Source organism: Megalops cyprinoides, chromosome 5, assembly GCF_013368585.1.
Source record: "Megalops cyprinoides isolate fMegCyp1 chromosome 5, fMegCyp1.pri, whole genome shotgun sequence".
NCBI lineage: Eukaryota > Metazoa > Chordata > Actinopteri > Elopiformes > Megalopidae > Megalops > Megalops cyprinoides.
Window position 1 is genome coordinate 22,859,723 of NC_050587.1, and position 20,731 is coordinate 22,880,453.

At 45.5% G+C, this 20,731-nt stretch overlaps 1 protein-coding gene across 1 annotated transcript in view; it reads left to right on the forward strand.

The window, feature by feature from the left end:
* The first annotated feature begins 1,521 nt into the window (after nucleotides 1-1,521).
* npdc1a (neural proliferation, differentiation and control, 1a) overlaps nucleotides 1,522-20,731 on the forward strand; it is a 32,781-nt gene continuing 13,571 nt past the window's right edge. The window contains exons 1-2 of the mRNA XM_036528221.1: nucleotides 1,522-1,843; nucleotides 19,053-19,199. Coding sequence (XP_036384114.1) covers nucleotides 1,744-1,843; nucleotides 19,053-19,199 — 247 coding nt within the window. The 5' untranslated portion in view covers nucleotides 1,522-1,743. The remainder of the gene's footprint in view (nucleotides 1,844-19,052; nucleotides 19,200-20,731) is intronic.

Consider the following 20,731-nt stretch of genomic DNA (forward strand, 5'->3'; position numbering starts at 1 on the left):
CAAGGGGCTAACCTACATAAAGAGTTGAGGTTTGAAGTTTTAAAAATAAAAGATTTTGCTAACTGGATGTATTGACCAGTTTAAATTAACTTTAAAGGTACATTATGTTAAACAATCTACCATAGCAGCAATATACTGATGTAATTAAATGAATAAACCCTACATAGAACTGAATTGCTGAAAAACAGCAGTGCCTGAATTATTTTTGTGTCAAAGACCACATTTCAATAATAAGTGTGGTGTTCCGTACAGTAGGCTATGAAAGCCAGCAACCTCTTCAGCTGAAAAGCTTGGAATGGGAAAGATCCCCACCCCTCCTAGAACATCATCGACTAACAGTTAAATGGTCCTCATTTGTTTTGAATGGTTTTGAAGGTTCTTTAATGATTTTTTTTTTGTCAACATGCATGTTTGTGAGCCCACGGTCAATGATTTGACAGACGGATCCCTAGTGTGAATGGTGGTGAGTCATTTCCTTTTTGGTTTGTCAGTCTACCCTGGGCTGCTAAGGTGTCCAATTTTGCGATAGGCAGATTTCTGTCTTGTGGGATCAAATTTGGATTCAGCCTCAACCCCACCCTCCTCCCCACATCCCTGCTGCCCAGATCTATTTGAGGTCTTGAGATTTTCTCTTGCATCTTCTTGAGCATCAGTTAATAACACTTAAAATTTTTAACTCCTTTTTTGGTACAAGCACAGAATTACTTGTATGATTTTATTCCACTGTTGTATGTCAGGGGCCGGAAAGTTGAAGAAACCCAGGTCCTGGATTGCCAGAAATGCCCCCCCCCCCAAATGCAAGTGTACCCCAGGTGGAGGGAGTTTACACTAGATCATGATTTGTACACAAATTGCAAAGTCTTGCCACCTGCGGTGTTTCAAGAAGTTGTTTGACAGTTTTAGATTAGATTAATTCCTATGACAAATTTCATCAAACTAGTTTTAATGTATTAATTGCCACAATCTGCACAACATTTCAAAACCTCTTCGTTTCTTGTGAGATACCAATATTTCTATTGCCATCTTTCTTGGGTTGACTCATTTGGCATACAGAAATAGGTAAACTACATAACGTATGCACTACTGTGGCTGGTCTATTTACCAGAAGTTAAGACAAAGGTTCCAGCAGGAAACAAACGAAAATTCCCCTTCATAAGTAACACCCACTACATCCTCATACTAGAATGTGGACGATTGTGCCAAGGATAGACTAAAACGTCCTTTATTTAGCCGATGTCTGCTTTTGGTTGAAGGAGCGGTTGGTGCAGTATTTGTGCTTTAGATACCCGCACATCGCTTCCAAGTGACCGGGCGGAAACCATACACCTGTCGGCTATCTTATGACGCGTCAGCGTGCCGTGGAACAAACCGAACTCGTTAAGCGAGCGTCACGACGCAGTGCCTTTACGTGCACTCCCACTCCCTCCCATCATGTGTATCTCCGGCAAATCGCGCTCCTCCTGCCTGTCAGCTCCCTCCCCCGCCCTCTCCCGTATCCTGCAACCGCACCGCTATCTTTAGTACGGCCGCAGCTTAGCAGAGCTGTCCGTCAGCTGGAGTGTACACACCGAGCAGTACCTGGACGGACAGGATCTGAGGCCCTTCGCGCCTCTTAGTCGGTGTTTTGGTTATCGGCGAATAATCTTAATATTTGGTGCATTTTTCCAGGGAAAGTCGGATAGGGGAATGACTAGCCTCGATTCCCCGTGCCTGTTTCTCCGTCCGTAAGGAGCGCTATCAAGGATGCTACCTCCGAGAAGTATCAAGAACCGACCCCGGGCCTCTCTACCACCCGGGGTCCTTCTCTGTGCAATTCTGGTTGCTGTCAGCGCGAGTATGCCAGGTAAGAGTAATATTTACATCCCAGAAATTATGCTATTGACGTAAGCTCGATTCTGTTTTGATTTTAATGATTAATAAATGAAAAGTATTCCGCTGTCGCATTTGGTAGTACTATCACACAGCAATAGTTGATTTAACATAAAAACGTGTCTCGTTAATAAAACCGGCGTTACCCGAGTTTGTTATCTTGAAAATGATTCAGCCTTTAAGAAAATATTATTGTTTCCTGTTGTTACTTTTGATCTTTCATTTGTCTGTTAGAAGTAATAGACTGGTATGTTTATGTAACATCTGGTCTATATACAACGAAGCGGTGCCTAAGGTGGCGGTAGGCAGTGCGCCAGCACGAGCGCTTTTGTTTCTGTTCGTGACATTATAATGCGCTCATGTATCTCGAATAAGCAACAGGATGTTAAGACACTGAGAAGAAAATGGCATGAACCTTTTGGTCCGGTTTTACAACTTAAAGCGAAGCATGAGAAGAACAAGGAAGAGTCTTCCTCAACAATTTCCCTGAATTCTCTTCCTCATAAGTGGGTATATGAAAACGGGCGCACCTTAAGTTTAGGAGTCAAACATTCCTTACCGAGCATTGTTAAATTAAGTCCAGCTGCCTTCAGCAGTTTCTGGCTTTGTGTAACTCAATTTAGCTTTCGAGCTCTAATGATTTTCCTTAATATGATTTTGTGCACAAGATGTGGGTTCTGTAGTGCTCTGTGTGTGGAGTGAGACACTAAAATATGTCATAGGCCTGGTTTATCAAAGGATTCTGTAGAGTTTACGGTCTACCGCTATAGGATACTGTAAGGTGCTTTGCCTGTAATAGCATATCGTTTAGATATCCGAACAATGCAGAACTTTATCACAACGCACCCCGTGTCTCTCCATGTGTATGTGTTTTCAAAATTCATGACTTGCCATGCCAGAACTTTTGTAAAATAAAGACACAGTGTGCAAAGTATTAATGTTACAAAGATATTTTGATACACAAAACTCAAAATCTTACCACTCTGTTGACAAGCTTTGTCATTCATTATATTTCACCAACAACAGATAGTGATTGATGTCCAGTTCATAGAACTGCAGCCGTAAAACACAACAGTACTAAGCTGAGAGATTGTCCTGATGCTGCATACCACATCTTTGTGAAATTGCCCCTGCAGGTTTTTGCATCCAAGAGACCATTTCCTATGTTTTGTTTTTGATCAAATTTTGGACCAAAGTGCTGCTTTTTCAGGGCATTGCTTTGTTTCCTGGTTCAGTTATCGGCCTGGTAGGAATGCTGTTATCATTTCGACATAAGCACTAATCTTTCATCTGTTTTTAATGATTCCGGTAGGTTCCCCCTAAAGCTGAGATTTAGCACTTTGGATACATCAGAGAAGTTACAGCTGAACGTTGCTGTTAGCGTGTCGCTGACGCAGGTGGTCTTGTCATTGAGGACACATTGTCTGTGTAAATCTGTGGGGGTGGGGTGGAGGGGCACAGCGCTGTAATGGAGATATGTCCCCTCTGGGGGGGGGTTGGCAGAGACAAACAGCTGGTGGGGATACAGCTGAGTCGTGATGCGTGTCTGAGGGAGAGAGATAATCTCCCCTGAGCTGTCATCTCTAAAGCCCTGTGGGAGACCTGATGACTGGACACGCACTCACTCTCTCCATAGATGTGCATACATACACACACACGCACACGTCATTCGTTTAATTTCCCTAGACATACGTGTTGGCTGGATGCTCGCACACACACATTCATTGCATATCCTTGGACACACACTCGCACCCCTTCCACCTCACTGCTCTCTGTTAAACATTCTTATGAATTCAATAAGGCAAGAGGTAATACAAGGCGGTTGTCTGCAGTCTGTTAATAGCTGGACAGCTACCCTGTTCTGCTGTCTCCGCCTCTCTGATCTGTCAGAGGAAGGTGGACTAATAGTGGACAATGATGGTAGGTGGGGTGGTAGGAGATGGGGAAGTGGAAGTCATTGTATTGTACTGAGTGCCTGAACTGGATGTCTCACCCGGACAGCTTTTTACCTAGCTTGAGGTGGCAGAATCCCTGTTTGATTGCCCTGCTAAAATCCATCCATCCACCCCTCCATCGCACAATTCTAGATCATCACCACCAAAATGCGTGTGAATTGTTCAGCAAGCAAAGACTCAGTGGTGCACATTCAGGACCTCTCCCAGCATCTGACCTCTGCCCTTCGAGGAAACCATGGAAACAGTAGAAGGCTCTGCCTCGTTTGTTTGAGAGTCTGAGTACACGTGAGTGGCGAAGCTCTGCCACAGATGGAAAATCAAATCAATGAGATGCGTTCCATTCTGTGGCAGCGCATCCCATCTGTTCATGCAGTTTGAAACAAATGTAGTAATTTTTATTTAAGAAGGAAGGGCCATGGTGTAATTACAACGTGGTCAAAGCAAGTCAAGCAAGTCAGAAGAGATTTTTTGGGGGGGGGGGGGGTCTGATCTGCTCCTCATTTTCATGCTTTCACATGTGACCTCACGTTAGTGATATCTGTGCTGTAACGTCTACCACAAAGTAGAATCGCACCATTACAGTACAGCATATCTGTTGGTGACAGTGACGCAGTGAGAGTGGCTATACAGCCATGGTAGCTGTGGGTTGGATGTCAAGGGTCTGGGCTTCTTGGGACCACTCATGTGCCAACATGGCACCTTCCAGCCACCCATCCACTTCTTCCTCATCCTGTGCCTCGTTGCTCTGTGAGGGATCCCCCACCCCCGATCTCTCCTGCCTGCATCCGCCGCTCTGTCTCTCTCATTCTTCTGGGGGAACAGTGCTGCTGTCTGGTACAGTATTCAAAGCCCTGATTCCACTGACAGCAGTGGAAAATTCTCCTCTTTGTTCTTGCTGGTGTGGTGCCTCGGGGGGGCAGCGGCAAACCTGCCAGCGCTGTCTAGCGCGCCGCTGTCCCTCAAAGCGCACGTTTTTGTGTGTCAGTCAGAGCGATGTTCCCGGGCTTTGTTTAGCTGCTGCTGTGAAAAACAGACGGGTGTCTGTTGGAGCTTGTTATTGAGGCGTACAAACGCCCACAACGAGCAGGCATACACGCGCACACACGTGGCTGTGTGTGCACTTGCTGTTGGTTGTCGTGTCGCCTGTGGAACTCTCTGCTTGAATACGTCTCTTATCTGACATCTCGGAGGTGTGGGAAATGGAAAGAGACCATTAGGACTGGCTGGAGAAGTGGCCTATGTACTCAGTCTGTCAGGGGTCACCTCAGCACAGCAGCAGTACACTGGTCTCGGAAAGCAGTGTTCTAAGTGCACTGTAGCTAACACAGTCCCGGCCCCAATAATGCATTCTCAGACCACATAGTGAGCCACAGCCCTCAAAAAAAACACACTGCACTGCAAGCATGCACACATGCACAAGTACACCCACACACTGCATAAACGCACACGTACACACATTCGCAAACAGCACCACAGCACAAATAGGACACTGTTGGGCCATGCAGGTATGCACACGTAGTCTAAAAACACATATATGTGCACACACACATACATTCTCCCCCTCTGCACATGCCCCGAAATGCAGGATTGCAGCTGCCCATGCAGGTCCAGGCAGCCTGGTTCTCCAGGAACAGCTTTCCGTCGTAGAAAGTGAAGCCTGAGGGTGCTTTAACGACGTCTCCGCCAGTTGGCGGATATTGAAGCGTGCTCCGTGTCTAATGAACGTGCAGATCGCTGCGTTCTGCCTCCCGTGATTCAGTCTGTCAGTGCCCCGCAGATAGAGACCACACTGCTACATCTGTCCCCTCCCACGCGAGTCGTCACGCATTTCTCAAGGCCCGAGATTTTAACGCCTTTTATTTTATTACCTGCCTACACTGCCCTTATCTCACCCTTCTTTCCTGTGCATTCACTCTTAGTTGGTAGTGACACTGCTGTCGTTTTCTGGTAAGGAGGGAAGCATGTCTTAGCCATTTGGAGATGTGGAGATTAGCCTTGAAGAGGAAGTAATGGCAGGGCTATAACTCGGTGTGTCTCGGCGCTGGTCCTCAGGGAACACAGTGTGGGCTGATTTTCATTCCATCTGAGCTCTCAGTTAATTAGTTTAGTTGGAGCCCTTAACCGAATACTGATCTGGATGTGACATTGCTTAAGAACTGTCTGTTGTTAGCTAATTGTTATGGATATGGGTTGTTGGAATTGTGTTTGTGTAAGTAAAGGTTTCTGTTGAAGTTATGTCTATTCGTTGGTCAAATTCAGATTTCTTTTCAATTAACGGATCAATCATAACTAATTAACCCGGGAGCTCGGCTGGAATGAAAACCAGCAATGCACAAAAGGGCTCCCTAGACCAGGGCTGGGAGACACAGCTCTGAATTGTGTCCATCAGAAACCAACCTACATTCTGCCCTAAAATGCTGACCCTGGATCAGTTGTTGACAGCTGAAGGTAATTCTGCCTGAGGGAGGTGGCTCGCTCTTGTTACTCGGGACATTTCACGTCACAGGCGCCACAATGCGCTTCTTGTTTGCTCACCCACACGGACGGCAGGCGCGCAGTAAGCGTTTTGGGGAAAGTGGGCAGGAGGCACATCTCAAAAGAGATTCATGAATAGAGTTTAGTCTAGGGTCTATTGGTTGGCAGGTAGGTGCTGGCAATACAAGAGCTCTTGAATGTCGATGCCACGTAGAGACTTCAGACATCGGCCCCTGGGTTTGCATGAAGAGGGCCTTCTGATTAGAGCACATAGCTGTCGATTGTTCTGAACGCCACTGGCTGTATTTATGTATTTGTGCTTTCCTATTTTGGTTGTGTGCTGTGAGCAGTATTTCAAGCTCCTCCAAGCAACCTTTGCTGTTGTAGAGAGGGAGAAGTTGTGCACTGCTGTTTACGGAAAAGCTGTCAAGCTGGGAGCATTGCTCTCCAAAGGCCCTCTTGGAAGAGTAAAATGAACAGGTGCTAATATGACAAGGAGAAGCGTTGCGTTTTGTTTTGTGGCGGTGTTGCGCCGCTAACCATTGTATTGTTGTTTCGTCGGGGAAAGACAAAAGAAATGTCAGCTGTCAAAGTCTGTTCAGCGCTCTGAAGCGTTACCGTAGCAACTCCGCACTTCTCAGTAACCACGTGGTGTCATTCTCCGCTTTGTTTAAGTAAATAGGATAGTTTTGTCGAATGGCATTTGGAGAGGGTGCCATCGCATCTTCCTATATACTGTCCATTGTACTTTCACACCCGCTATCCTGTTTTGTATGATTGTGCTCTTGTGGAGCTCTAATTTCAAAGGGACACTTTGGTCAGTTTTGCTTGCTTATATTTAATGGTTGATGGAAATGCAGCAATGTCTTGTGTTTTTTTAAGAAGTTCCCCCAGAAGTTCAGATATTCAAAATATATTGTGTCTCCGCTTATTTGAGTCTTCATTGTGACCAGTCTCCGGTGTGGAGTACATTGCAGAGAAGCGCTTTAATGATACATAATTTCCTACTGCATGTGTTGTATACAGCTGGTACTCTCCATAATGAGCGTTGATTGATATATGCGTGTCAGCAATGGCTCATCTCAGACTCTGGCTGGTCTGCATGTGAATATGGCAGTGACTAAGACTGACTGACATGGAGGAGTGTGGTTTACTCTGGCGCAGTGATGCATTCAGGCACATGGACATGCATAAATATACACATATGCATACATATGCACACACTCAGACATACACTTTTCTGCACACGCACACAGACATTCTCATAGGCACCCATGCTCACAGAGACACACATACAGGTGTAGACATACATCCATACATACACAGATACATACAGGCAGACACTCACACGCATACTGTACATATGCAGACTCTCACACAGACACTGACTCGCCTTAGAAAGGCAGGAAATCTGGACAAACATAGAGTAACGGGTCAGCATTTAGGGACAGGTGGGATCCAGGAAGGTGGATGTGTACCTGTCACCCCATGATGTCACTTTTTTGTCCTAAATAATCTGTGGTAACAAGCCTGGAACTCAACAGAGAAGCCCCCTTATCGAGAGTTTAGAACTAAGACCAGGACCCTGGTTGACACGACCATCTACCTAGAAGCACAATGCAAATAGAGATGTTTTTGTCGGTGTTTTTCAGTCCTTGGAATGTTAGCCTAACAGTGGTTGAATAACATTACTGAATTTGAAATGTTCCAGTCAAATTTAAGGGTGTGCCTTTAGTAGGCATTCAAATAAACTGTGGCAGTGAAGGACGAATATTGAAATGCACCCGTTACCCACCCCAGGACTTTATGAAACTCTGTTTCTTTCATAATAACACCTTGTACAGACACATCAGTCTACACCAACACTTTGAGACATCAAACTGCATAATGTAGTCTGAAATACAGTATTTACATTGTGTTCTCAGCTTGGTTAGTAGTCAATTTAAGAAGCAATAAACCAAAACTGAACTCCCAGGTGAGTGGGCTCAGGATCCAGTATTCAAATAATGATATGTAATTATCCCTAGTCAAATAGGCAGCCAACAGAAAGGGATCTCCCCTCTAGCCGTCACAGACGGGCCCAGAGGTATCCGGGTACGAGAACAAAGGCCTTCGTGCAGCAGGGCTCTGTGCCTGTCACCACCCTGTTGTTAGGCATGGAAAAGCGACTTGTTATTCTCCGACCATCAAAATGGAATCAGTCAGCTGGCGCGTTTGGGCTGCCCAGTCAGCATCCAGGTGGTGAAAGATTGGGGAGGAGGTGTAGAGAGAAGTCGTGGAGTGGGAGGGGCCGCCGGAGCGGTCAAATGGAGGAGACCGACCGCACCTGTTTACAGATCAGGCATGGGGCCCATGCTATCACCCCACGTGAAACCGTGTCACCTTGTGCCACTTAAAGTACTCTCCAGTGTACAACGACCCATGCCATCTCTGTTCTGTTTGCTGTTCAGGAACTCATTGTTTCCTGAATAGATTTCCAAGGTGTGAGAGCGTTTCTGTGAATTTTTAAAGCAACATTTAGTAACTGTGGTGAAATTCAGGTTTGTTGTTAAAGTGTACAAATTGCCTTACAGGCTAGTGCAGATAGAGTATTACAATGTAGAATTGGATGGCTTGTAGATGTTAATTTAATAATTTGATAATGTGGTATGTATTTTTAGGATTACATAAAATTTTGTATGATTTCACTAACCTGAAATTGAAATTTACCTGTATGAAACACCCCCTCCTGTTCTAGGCAGCTGGATTTCCTCCAGGTTTTTCACATGGGAAAGAAGGATTCTACTAGCAGCAGTGGACATTGTAGTAGCGTGCTCCACTCATAAGGAGAGGTTGAGTTAGCAGCTGCAGGTTAATCACTATCGTTACCGTTCCCTGTGATCCCTCCGCGCTCTCAGTTAACGCTCATCTCTCCTCTTCTCGTCACGCTTTGCACTCACATCCCCAGTGGATTTATGTACTTCATCTGTGCAGATTACTTGCACAGTAAATCTCTGACGGCTAGTGCGCGCGTGTGTACACACACACACACACACACACACACACACACACATCCGCGTACATGACAGGAATAATGTGGATCTGTGCGTGCACTCCCACATAGAAATAATCACAGCCATACTCATATACATATGAATATGTGCACGCACGCCTTTACGACTGCAGCTTCCGACAAGAGACACAATCAGCTCACCAGTTAAAGTCACTGGTCTCTGATTTAGGGAACCAGCTGTGCTCTTGTGTTGAAAGTAGGGCAGTGATATCATGATGTCATCATCTGTAGCAAGCTCTAGCGCTCTTTGGAGCTCTGCTACATCCAAAATAGACATTGAGGAAGAGGCTGTTCGAGAAACAGCATAACGGAGACTAAACCCTTCAAATGAAGCCTAACTGTGTCACCCACATGCTTATCACCCTGAAAAGCCTGCTACTCTCTGGTCATTGTGTTGTGTTTCAGGAATCGCTGTGCAAAGCCTTTCAGCTCTGTGGTTACACACCTTACTGTGTTTACACAGCATTTGCACTACATTTACACCACAGTAAATCTTTATAAGTGGCTGAGGTAAAAGTTCAGTGTCTCTGCTAGGTTGAGTCATGCAGCCTCTCAGCCTGTGCTCTGCCCTCATTGCCCCGCTCTGTGAAAAGCAACCCCTGGTTGAGCTGGCCAGCAGACAGTCCATTACACACTCAGACACCAATTAATGGGGGGGGGTATTCAGTTTCACCTGCTGGGGAGCACTGGTGAGTCAGTTCCTCACAGCACGTTTTTGTGCATGAAAAGACAGAAATGATCTTATGGTTACAGGAAGGCTGTGTGACTCCAGAGGTAGGAAGGCTACCCTTTGCAGGGAGACTGTTGTGGGTGTGTGTGTGTGTGTGTGTGTGTGTGTGTGTGTGTGTGTGTGTGTGTGTGTGTGTGTGTGTGTGTGTGTGTGTGTGTGTGTGTGTGTGTGTGTGTGTGTCTGTTTGTCTGTTTGTCTCTGCGTGTATGCATGTGTGGTATAATCATCTCTGATGAGATATCAAAAACAGGTTCCACGCTGGCACTGGAAGCTGGATCGTAGCCCTGACTTCCTGTCAGTAAGGAAAGACAGGAAGTCAACACAAGAGACCAGGATGCTTCTCATGCCTGTGCCAGCTTCCTGTTCATTTTCTTGGCTTCATGGTACATAACAGCTCAGTAATCTGGGATGAGGGCCAGATTTAGCCCTTAAAGCCTTAAGGTCACATTTTGGCACTTGGGCATATCACTCCCTCACTGTTAAAGGATGGCCCATTCCTTGGTAAACGAGTCGGGATGGATCAGGGCCAGCCATCAATGAAGGGGAAGGGATCAGGACTTTTGTGAAGTGGGCTTTGGAATGATATCTCACAAAATTCTACAGGCTTGTGTTCAGATCATCCTCCCACACAGGACATAGTGCCCACGCCCCTGATTGTGTTTCTGTCTGCTATGCAAAATAATGAGCAAGAAAGGACTGGAAGTGAAGGGGGTCACTAGAATGCATACAGGGAGTATATATGTATACATGAAGATGACCAATGCATGTGTCCCTGTATCTTGCTCATAGCTATGCTGGTATTTATGATATGCAGTGATGCCCAAGTAACCCATTTACATTCACAATTATATACTCTCAATGTATTTAATACTAAGCTCTAAAAACACTGAACACTGAATAAATGAACACTGATATTTGACAAGTGTCAGGGGAGCACACAACATTCTGGTCACTCTCAGTTCTGTTTCCTTAGCTACTGCATATTACTTGCCACTGCTAAAGTCCCAGTGATTTATGGTTTCCTGGCTGCTACAGTTTCTACCAGAAGTGCATATTAAAAAGTATAAGTAAACATTGCTACATAACAAGCACTGAACTTTTACAGTTCTTGCTGATGTCATTATTATGGCGTATGGTTTGCTTTGTCCCATTGCCCAGATGAATAGATGATTAAGGTATAAAAAATGTCAGTCCTGCATAGCTAAGTTAGGAATTATATCATGGCCTCTGTCTGTTTCCCCAGTGTTATGCAATCGTATTTCTCACTTAAGCACTGTCCCTGTAACCCAGCTGAAAAGGCCACTCCCATATATTCCGAGTACAGAAACACATTTTTCATATCTCTTAAATTGAGGACTCTTTAATCATGACAGCCAAGCAAAGGGAAGGTATTAATCAACGAATAGCCTCTATCTTTCTCATTTCATAGGTGATAAGTAGTTGGGAAAAAGTGTTAAACTCCTGTTTAAAGAGTGTGACAGGATCAGATGATAGGAGGTTGAAGTGTGAACACACAGACACAGATATACACAGAGAATATGCCAAAAGCATTTTACACCTCAGATTCACAAACCTGCCAGAGCTCTGCACTTTATGCCCACATGGGCGGGCCTTATGCGTATGACACCATTCACATGGCCCCAGGCTTGTCAGGTCATTTCGCGATTTGGAGCACTGTGATTGGTCAAGCTGAGCGTGGCAGATCCCTCATTTATCAGAGTGCAGCTGTGTAACATCAGGTAATACTGCATGTGTCAGAGGTTTTAGCTGTTGCTAGGAGTGTCTGCAAAGGGAATAAATATTAGTGTGATTGTGGTCATTTAGGATCCTCTGCTGCAATCTGTGTTTTTCATATTATTTTCTTTGTTTTTTTTAATGCTTTCTCATCTAAAGTGGACACAGCAATTGCACTAGATAGACAAATGTGTCCTCTCCATAGCCATTGGCTGCATGCAAGTTTGTGTTTCACACTACAAGTACCACAGTGCACCACAGCAGAGAGATCGGTGGTTGGAAGATTGGAGGTACCTCTCCACTGATGTCATTTGCTTAACAAACCTCTAAAGGGTGCAAAAAAGTGAGACAAACTGACCCTGGCTGAATGAAGCCAGTTTGGTCATTGCATCCCAGTCATTGTCATTGTCAGATTTGTAGGACTCAGCCTGCCTTTGGTACAAACTCCTTAACTGGGCCACTTGGGAGCTTGCTGTCATCTCACTTGATTTAATCTGCAATAAAGAATCTGCAGGTTCCCGTACTTATTTTCTCAGATGTAGCTCAGAAACTTTGAGTTGAAGGCAGTAGCAGTGGTAATGCCATTAGACCGCGTTAGAGGTGGAGCTCAGGATGTGGGCAGTGGTTTGAGAAGAAGGCCCCGTAATGCAGGTGACCGCACGTCATTTCCGCCAGTCATCAGAAGCCCAGTGCAATTAACCACTTCCCACATCCCGCGAGAGTGGGCACAGTGGTGGGGGAATCTTGTGAATCTGCAATTAGAAAGCAGATATTAATTTGCTTGCACGGCGTTGTGTTGTGACTCAGTGGAAAATATAAAGAAACCAAGCGTGAGAAAGAGAGCCAATTGAAAAAATACAAAAGAATCCCGAACTTTTGGTCTCCAGAGTGCCTCCTATTGACCTGCCTAACAGCATTCTGGGATTGATAACTTGTCGATACTCTGAAAGCTAGGATCATCAAGTGACCATTCTTTTTGGGTTTCCTGCGTGTTGTTTGGACCCACATCCGTCAGGTGACGGCAGACTGTGTGGTAGACCGGTAATAAAGTGACCTCAACCTCATTGCTATTGGTTACAGGGCAGTCACCCCATCTTGTTTAGCTCTAGTGTTTGATCAGATTGCACCTGCAGCCATTTTGCATCCTGATGGAGAGTGATGGGAGGATGATGAAAGAGGATGAAAATGAGGGGATGCTCGAGCACAGGGAGGGGTTTAAGCCTGAAGTGGGAACAGAGACGTGAGGAGTAGCCCTGGCACAGGGGCGCAGAAAGAGGACGGCGGGAACGAGGAGGGAGAACCAAGACAGTACTCAGGGGAACATCAAAGAGAGAGACAATGGCGAGAGAGAGCAGGAGAAGCGAAGCACATGAGGAGGGTTGAACAGAGACGTTTGTTTCGATTATTTATTTATTTATTTATTTTTTTGGAGTGACCGTTTTAACAATGTGCTGTTCAGACACTCTCTCAGCTACTTCCGTTCGTTAGTCACGCATTCTAAGAACATCAAAGAGAGAGGAGGGAGTCATGGTTGAAGCACACTCAGACTTCATTACACTATCCTGGGTAGTTACATAAGCAACTGTCACCTGCAGGGGACAGGGCTGGAACATGTCCTGGCAGAACATGGCGGGGACAGAGAGGAGGTGGGTGGCCTCAGCAGGACATCCGTGTGAACGGCCTACACATAAGTGTACACACACACACGGCCCGAATCCTCACTAAATGCGTGCACACATACGCGCATACGGGCACAGACCGCATGCACAAAATGGAAAGATGCCCAGACACATGCTCACAAAAACACAGACAAACGCATACATTCACACATATAGAGACACAACCACACACATTAAACTTCACACAAAATTCACAACATAGCACATCCAACTCATAACATAACACAAACAATTCACACCATGGTGCAAAAAAAAAAAACACCCACACATTTTAACACACACCCACAATGCATACTGTATCACACATGGAGACACAAACCCAACATAAAGGCCAATTTCTCCAGAGGCTGATGGAGGATGCTGCAGGCTAGAACACTGAGAGTGGGCCGAGGCAGGAATTCGAGCAGAGAGCAAGCGGTGGGGGGAAACGGCAGACACTGACGTGGATCGATTGCACAGGATTGACCCTTTGACTGAGAGCTTATAGGAGCTAATCTCTTCTGGGACTCCCAGCTGCAGTACATCGTACATACCATACTGTACATTGGTTGTTTTTTGTTGCGTTGGAACCACCGTATGTATTCCAAAAAGTGTTTACGGTTTTATGAAACTCTGCACTGCTCTTCAGCTTTACCCAATACTTGCTATTGTAATATTTATCCCCGCAGTTATTGTTGCTGTGGTGATATGTACTGTATGTGTCTTGCTGTGTTGACCTTGCACTAGAAGTAGCTCTGGATAAGAGCGTCTTCCTAATATATAAATGAATAAATAAGCGGGTAGGAAGTGCAGGTCTCATTCCCCTGAGGAAATATTTGCACTTGCATACAATCAGTTAGCATTTCATTTCCACCTTAAATGTTCTGGTGTGAGCACAGATCTGCGAGTCTGTGTGCTTCCATAAGTCTATGTGTCAGAGTGTGGTGTGTGTGTGTGTGGTTGTGTGTGTGGTTGTGTGAGTGCATGGACACTTGGAGAAGGAGAGGGCAAAACCTGAGGCTGGAGGCCTCCTCCTTTGTAGGGACAAGGACAGTTTCCAGACGACATTGGCGTAAGTCTCGGCTGGAAATAGATGTCAGAGCTAATGGAGAAACCGGAAAGTAAAGACAGTAACTAATGGGAAAGTTTTAGTGATGCTCATCCATTGAATCGTGTATCACGTGAGAGAGAATCCCATTCAGTTCTTAAGGTAATACTACAGTGAGCCACTGCCTGCCAGAACAAAGCAACACAGATGCACAGACACAGATGTCATGCTCTCCATACAAATTGTAATGTGTCAGTGCATACATACATGTGCACTGTGTGATTTATCTTCTTTGGATATTCACAGATTCTTTATGCATGGATCAGATAGTTAGCCTGGTGCAGTTCAAGTTGAAAATTCTCTCTCTGTGCAGACAGCACCGGGACCTCCTGTTAACAACTGGAACCTCTTAAATAGAGGACTAAAAGAATTAAGGAGATCAACTTATGTCTATAATAGAATGTCTTGGGTATATATGTACAGCAAGAGCAGGGATGGTATGGTATAGCCAGATGATGGGCAACAGAGTAATACACACACAGATGCCCAAATCAGGGCATAGACTGCAGTAGACCTGGGAATCTCCCCGCCTTGAGAACTGCCCTTGCAGAAACCATTTCCCTAGGTTACTACAAACTGCAGGGTCAAAGAGTGACCTCAGACTAGTGAAATAAGATAATGAAATGCACAGTAAAGGAGAGTGGTGGAGGGGCGGGGCAGAGGGAGGGGGAAAAAAGAAAGAGAGATGAGGCATAGAAAGACAAGGAGAGAAAGGAGATGAGGGGTAGAGAGAGAGGAGGTGGAAAGAGGAACAGACAACTACACACTGACCGCCTGCTCTGCATATCGCTTTGCATTAACGCACCCATCAAGAGCAGTGCCTGATAACCTCCAAGTATGCTCTCTAAGCCCTGGCTTTTTACTGTGGATGGCTTTGTGCCTGCCAGCAGCTCACTCAGCACTGACACCCAGTATTTACACTGTCTACAGTCTTGCAGAGTGACAGGCAGTCTTTGCGTTGTTTTTGTACTTCAGAGGAGGATCTTATTTGGGAGCCCTCTTTAATTGGAGGAGTTCCCGGGATCCCGCCAAAGTTCTCGGAGAGGAAGTGCGAAAGTGATCTTCCTGGAGTGGTGTTTACAGGGATTAGGTTAACGAGGTGGAAGGAGGGGCGAGCGGTCCGCTCAGCGTGTGGCTTTCCTGGAGCTGGAGTTAGGACGGGGAGCACGCCGCTCTCCGTTAATGGGTCACTGTGTTCCTCTGCCGGTCCCTGCCAATGCTGGGACGCTGTCCATACGCCTGGTCCCCTCTTGGGTTGAAGCAAGCCGTTTTGGGTGTCCTCTCTCTGCTGGCAGTACATCCCCTGTGAGACTGTGGTTTGCACACAGGTAGCAATATGCCCCACACAAGCAACGCTTGTGCCCCTGCCTTGTGGACTGGTCATGAATATATGCACGGCAGTCCTGGGTTAAGTATTAGGTTTCAGACCAGCACCTGGACAGAGGGCATACATTTGTATTATCCAAACCAGAACTCTGTGAGTGTAGCAGTGAACAGTTGGTTGAGACTGAAGCGGAGAGTGGAAGTGTTAGTTTGGACATGGATGCAGCTGAAAGCAGCAGAAAATCCTCTGTCACTGGTGACGTATCCCAGCCAGTAAAACCGGCATCAGAGCAGAGAGAGGGTGAACCGAACAGGCTATGTGAAAAAAAAATGCGGCCTCTGGAATTCAGAGGCTAGCCTCTACAAAAAAGCAGCGCGTGTGAATATAATGTTAAAACATGAAATTCAAAATGAAAGGAACGTGCTAAAACATTCTCAGGTCTAAAACCCCTCTCCATTGCATCACGTGCTTTTCGGTCTTCCTCGTACTGTCCTTCCAGGGAGAGGCCGAGTGACCCCTTACTCCCCACTGCCCCCCAACCCCACCTCAATTCTTCATCCACACTGACTCATACCTGGTGATGTCAGTGGTTCAGTTGCCATGGGAGTTGTTATGGCAACTGAGTCTTTGGTCTCAGTAACATAACTGCTTAGGGGGAAATTCGGGGGGGGGGGGGGGGGGGCTTGTGTAGGTGGATATTGTTAGTTAATTGTTTGCTTCCTTTTAAAGCCTCAGGTGGGGGCAGGAGGTTGTAGATTGTACTGTAGATTGGGGTGGGTGGGGTGGGTGGGGTGGACACATGTTAACGACTTCAGTGAGTCCTGTAGTGCCCCCTCCAAAGCATTTCTCTCCAGCACTGAACAAAGCAGTTAAACGCAAAATATATCAGTTTAAATTTTTTCAAACATCTTTCTTACATTTTTGAGCATATCTGTAAAGTTTTATTTATGTATTTGGAATATATCATCATAGTTTTAATGTTTTGCCACACTGTAAGGTACGTGCTGATCTCATTTGGGGTCAGGTCCCTGAATAAAGCTTTTATCCAGAGCAGCCTACAAAGTGAGAGTACAAAAGTGCATCTAATATAGTCATTCTAATCTAATGAAGTTGACACACAGAGCCCTGGCAGAGGAGTACTGCCTCTCTGTTGTTCTGCAGCTCTAAGCTGTATTATCTGGTCTGAACAGACCTGTGTTCTCAGCCACCAGGTGACCCAGTTTCCACAGCACTATTCGTCTGTGGCAGTGACAGAGGCCACTGAGGCTTCGGTGTTCACCCAGAGTCCCAAAAAAGGGACATTGAGAAGGACAGTAGTAAAAAGCCCAAAATAGTGTGAGCTACCCGTGTGCATTCATGCAATTGAGAACCTAAAAACCTAGGTATTATTATTTTTGTGCCTCCTTAGCAGTAGTAGGGTTTCATAAAACATCTCGATCTAGGTCACAGTTTTGGTCGCTGCACCATTGCGACCCACTTTGCAGGAAGTAAATGCATTTTTATGATTTTCTTTCCATTGTGGTTAGACACTTATAAAAAGACGCTCACTCTTTCAAATCAGTTACAGAATGTTTTTTTTTTATCTGAAACATTCCCTGATAGTAATTATTTTTTAATGTTGAACCATCCCTACTTGCTAATGTCCTCGTTACTAAAGTGTGCTACTTTGCATTGACAACACAAGATTGTTGTCTGTCTGATCCTAATTCAATTCAGCTGCCTTTATTGCCATCACAAAGAGGCATTTGTGTTGCAAAAGTAAAAATAACCAGTACTCAGGTGATAAAACAATAAAAACAAATAATTAAGTAATGAAACACAATGCACAAACTCTAAATATACTAGTTAAAAAAGCAAACAAGCAAACAAGTAAAATCGTGCATTTTCATGTAAACAATTTTAATACCAAAGTATTAACTTTATGACCTCTCTCTCTCTCACGTACCCCTTGCTCTCATGCATACAGTGCCTTCCATCTCATTTGCACTGTCCTCAGAACAGCCGCAGAGCTTCAGCTCTGAGTTCACTGCTTTTCAGTGCCACGTAGTTTGAGCCAAGACTGACTGAGTCACTGCTGACCTCAAGCGCCACGATCACGCTGCAGTCCAGCACACAGAAAGACCAGTCCCAGGGATGCGATGGCAATCAGCAGACATGCACGCAAGCCTGTTCACGCATGTTTGTGCCTCTTCTCTGTTTCCTTGGTTACGTACCATAAAAATGGTGGTGTTTCGATGTGACCCAACCTAAAGGAAAGCTCTGAAGAAGAAAAAGGACCAAAATTTATATGTGGTATTTATTACAATGGTATGCCAGTTTATATCAGTTAAATATTTATTCTACTTTTTATTTATGTATTTTAAAATGTGATTAAAGCATATACTTTAAACGTGAAATTTCTCTGTCTTGTTAAAGCACTTGCAGGATTGCAGAGGGGCATTGTATTACTGAGAGAGGTGCACATTAAGAAGCTGATGCAGGGAGGGGAACGGTTATAAAATATAACCTTGCCTTCAGTCAAGTTTTTAGGCTGGTTATGTAAGCTTAACTGCTGAAACTGTAGCAGTGTTTCATGGTGACAGACAGGCAGTTTCAGAGAGTAAAAACTTTGGCTGAAAACGCTTGGTTGGGCAAATGGAATAAATGTACAAGCGGTTCATGAAACGGTTTTCCCAGAGGTGGAGGAAAAGTGTTATATGCAAATTTAAATTAGAAACACAGATCATGTAGGAACTGCTAAAGCAAATTATGTTTTCATATAAATGTATTATCATTATAATAACATTATAAACAGTATCATCATTATCATCGTCATTGTAAAAATGCTGCAATAATCAGTGTTTCTCTTTGTCAACATTGTCATCACCATCATTATTTTCATCAGTGTTGTCATCATTACCAGGATCATTGTTATCATCCTCATCATCGTGAACATCATTATCATCAATGTCACTAGTGTTAGTATCATCATCGTCATCATCATTATTCTCATCTTTATCATTATATGCTCAAATGACACTGAGTCTCATCCCACATACCCAGCACACCTAATAGGTATTTGAGGAGCTAGCAGAGTTCAGCTATTATGAATGACTGAAGGCCGCTTCTCATATCTTTGTCTGTTTGTCTGTCTGTCTATCCCTACAGCGGACAAATGTCCTCGCAGCCTCGACTGCGCCCGTGAAAAACGCCATTTCTGTCAGCCAGGCTCCTCCAACTGTGGCCCATGCCTCTCCCCGTTCGAGGAGAATGATGACGGGCGGTGTGTGATCAGGAAGAGGCACACCCACCACAGTAAGTGCATCACACGCATTTGACATTGAGAGTAACGTGGGAGTAATGTGGCTGCACTGTTGGTCACGAGGCAGAAGGGAGATGACTAGGTGTTCCCTGTGTCCAGGCTGACATCGCCATCGTCGTCATCTTTATTATTCCAGGTCCCCCCCGTCAGCCTACAGTAGAGCAGTGCCTCGGCTCTGTGGCTCAGTAAGCGGCTCCATGCGTCATAGAGGCATGTGGAATCAGAAGGAAAAGCTGTACGTTCAGCTGTTCCCTTTCAGCTTACCGCCAATGATGTGCTTTCTCACAAAGTGCACAAATTATCCCCATCAGGGTGAGGCACTCCCATTAGTGACGTCGGCAGCGGGAGCACTCACTCACTCTCTTTGTCTCAGTTCAGTTCAGCTCAATTCAAATGAGCATTATTGGCATGACAGAAAATTTCTGTGTTGCCAGAGCATTTGTGTAATGCTCTCCCAACAACGCTTTTTTTCCCCCTTCCTCACACTCTTTCCCTCTCTCAGCTCAGATCAGATGGCTTCATAGGCATAGGCTTTCATGTATTTACAAATGGCAAGAGGCATCTTTGTGTCTCTTCCTTTCTCTCACTTATTTCTCTCTCTCTCTCTCTCTGTCTCCCTCTTTCCCCATCTCTCTGTCTCTCTCTTTCCCCTATCTCTCTTGCTGTCTCTCCCTCTTTCCTCACTCCCCCCCCCCACCTCCAGGATAAATTATTCAGTCTATACTGCAGCAGTGGAGGACAGGCTTAGCTCTGATGAATAGTGCCTGAATTACGAGTGTGTGAGAGAGAGAGAGAGAGAGAGAGAGAGAGAGAGAGAGAGAGAGAGAGAGAGAGAGAGAGAGAGAGAGAGAGAGAGAGGGAGAGAGAGAGAGAGAGAGAGAGAGAGAGAGGGAGAGAGGGAGAGAGGGAGAGAGGGAGAGAGGGAGAGAGGGGGAGAGGGGGAGAGGGGGAGAGGGAGAGACCTGTGGGTGCATATTGTGCTGTGTGTGTGCACACGAATGTCCATGTGGGTATGTGTGTTTGCGGTATTTATCTCTGGGCCTCCCTCACCGCTGGCACACTGAGAAGCACTTTTGAAAAACCCACACCCTTACCCATATCAAGTGCATGCTCTGACCTCACAGGTCAAAAAAAATACCATCAGGAACTCTCAGCTGAAAGAGTGGTAATTAGCAGCGGGGTGAGGCTGTTTGGAGTGATGCGCTGAATTCAGTTTCGGTAAGGAAGAGGCAGCAGTCCTAAGGGTGCGAACCTTTTCGTGTTGCCTGCTGTGTTGCCTCGTGCCTCTAGCACGAGAAGCCCAGAGCTGTGAGATGACGTTGTGATGTGGCAATACCCTGACCCCCAGCGGATTGTCCTGAGTGGGCCATGGGACAGAAGCAAAACATGTTATGTAAGACAGTGGCAGAAACACGGTGCTGGAGTGGGGGGGGGGGGGGGGGGGGGTGGACTGAATAAAAACATAAATCTGAACAGATTAAAAAAAATGCATATCCCTTGCTCCAGACGCTGTGGTCCAAATCAG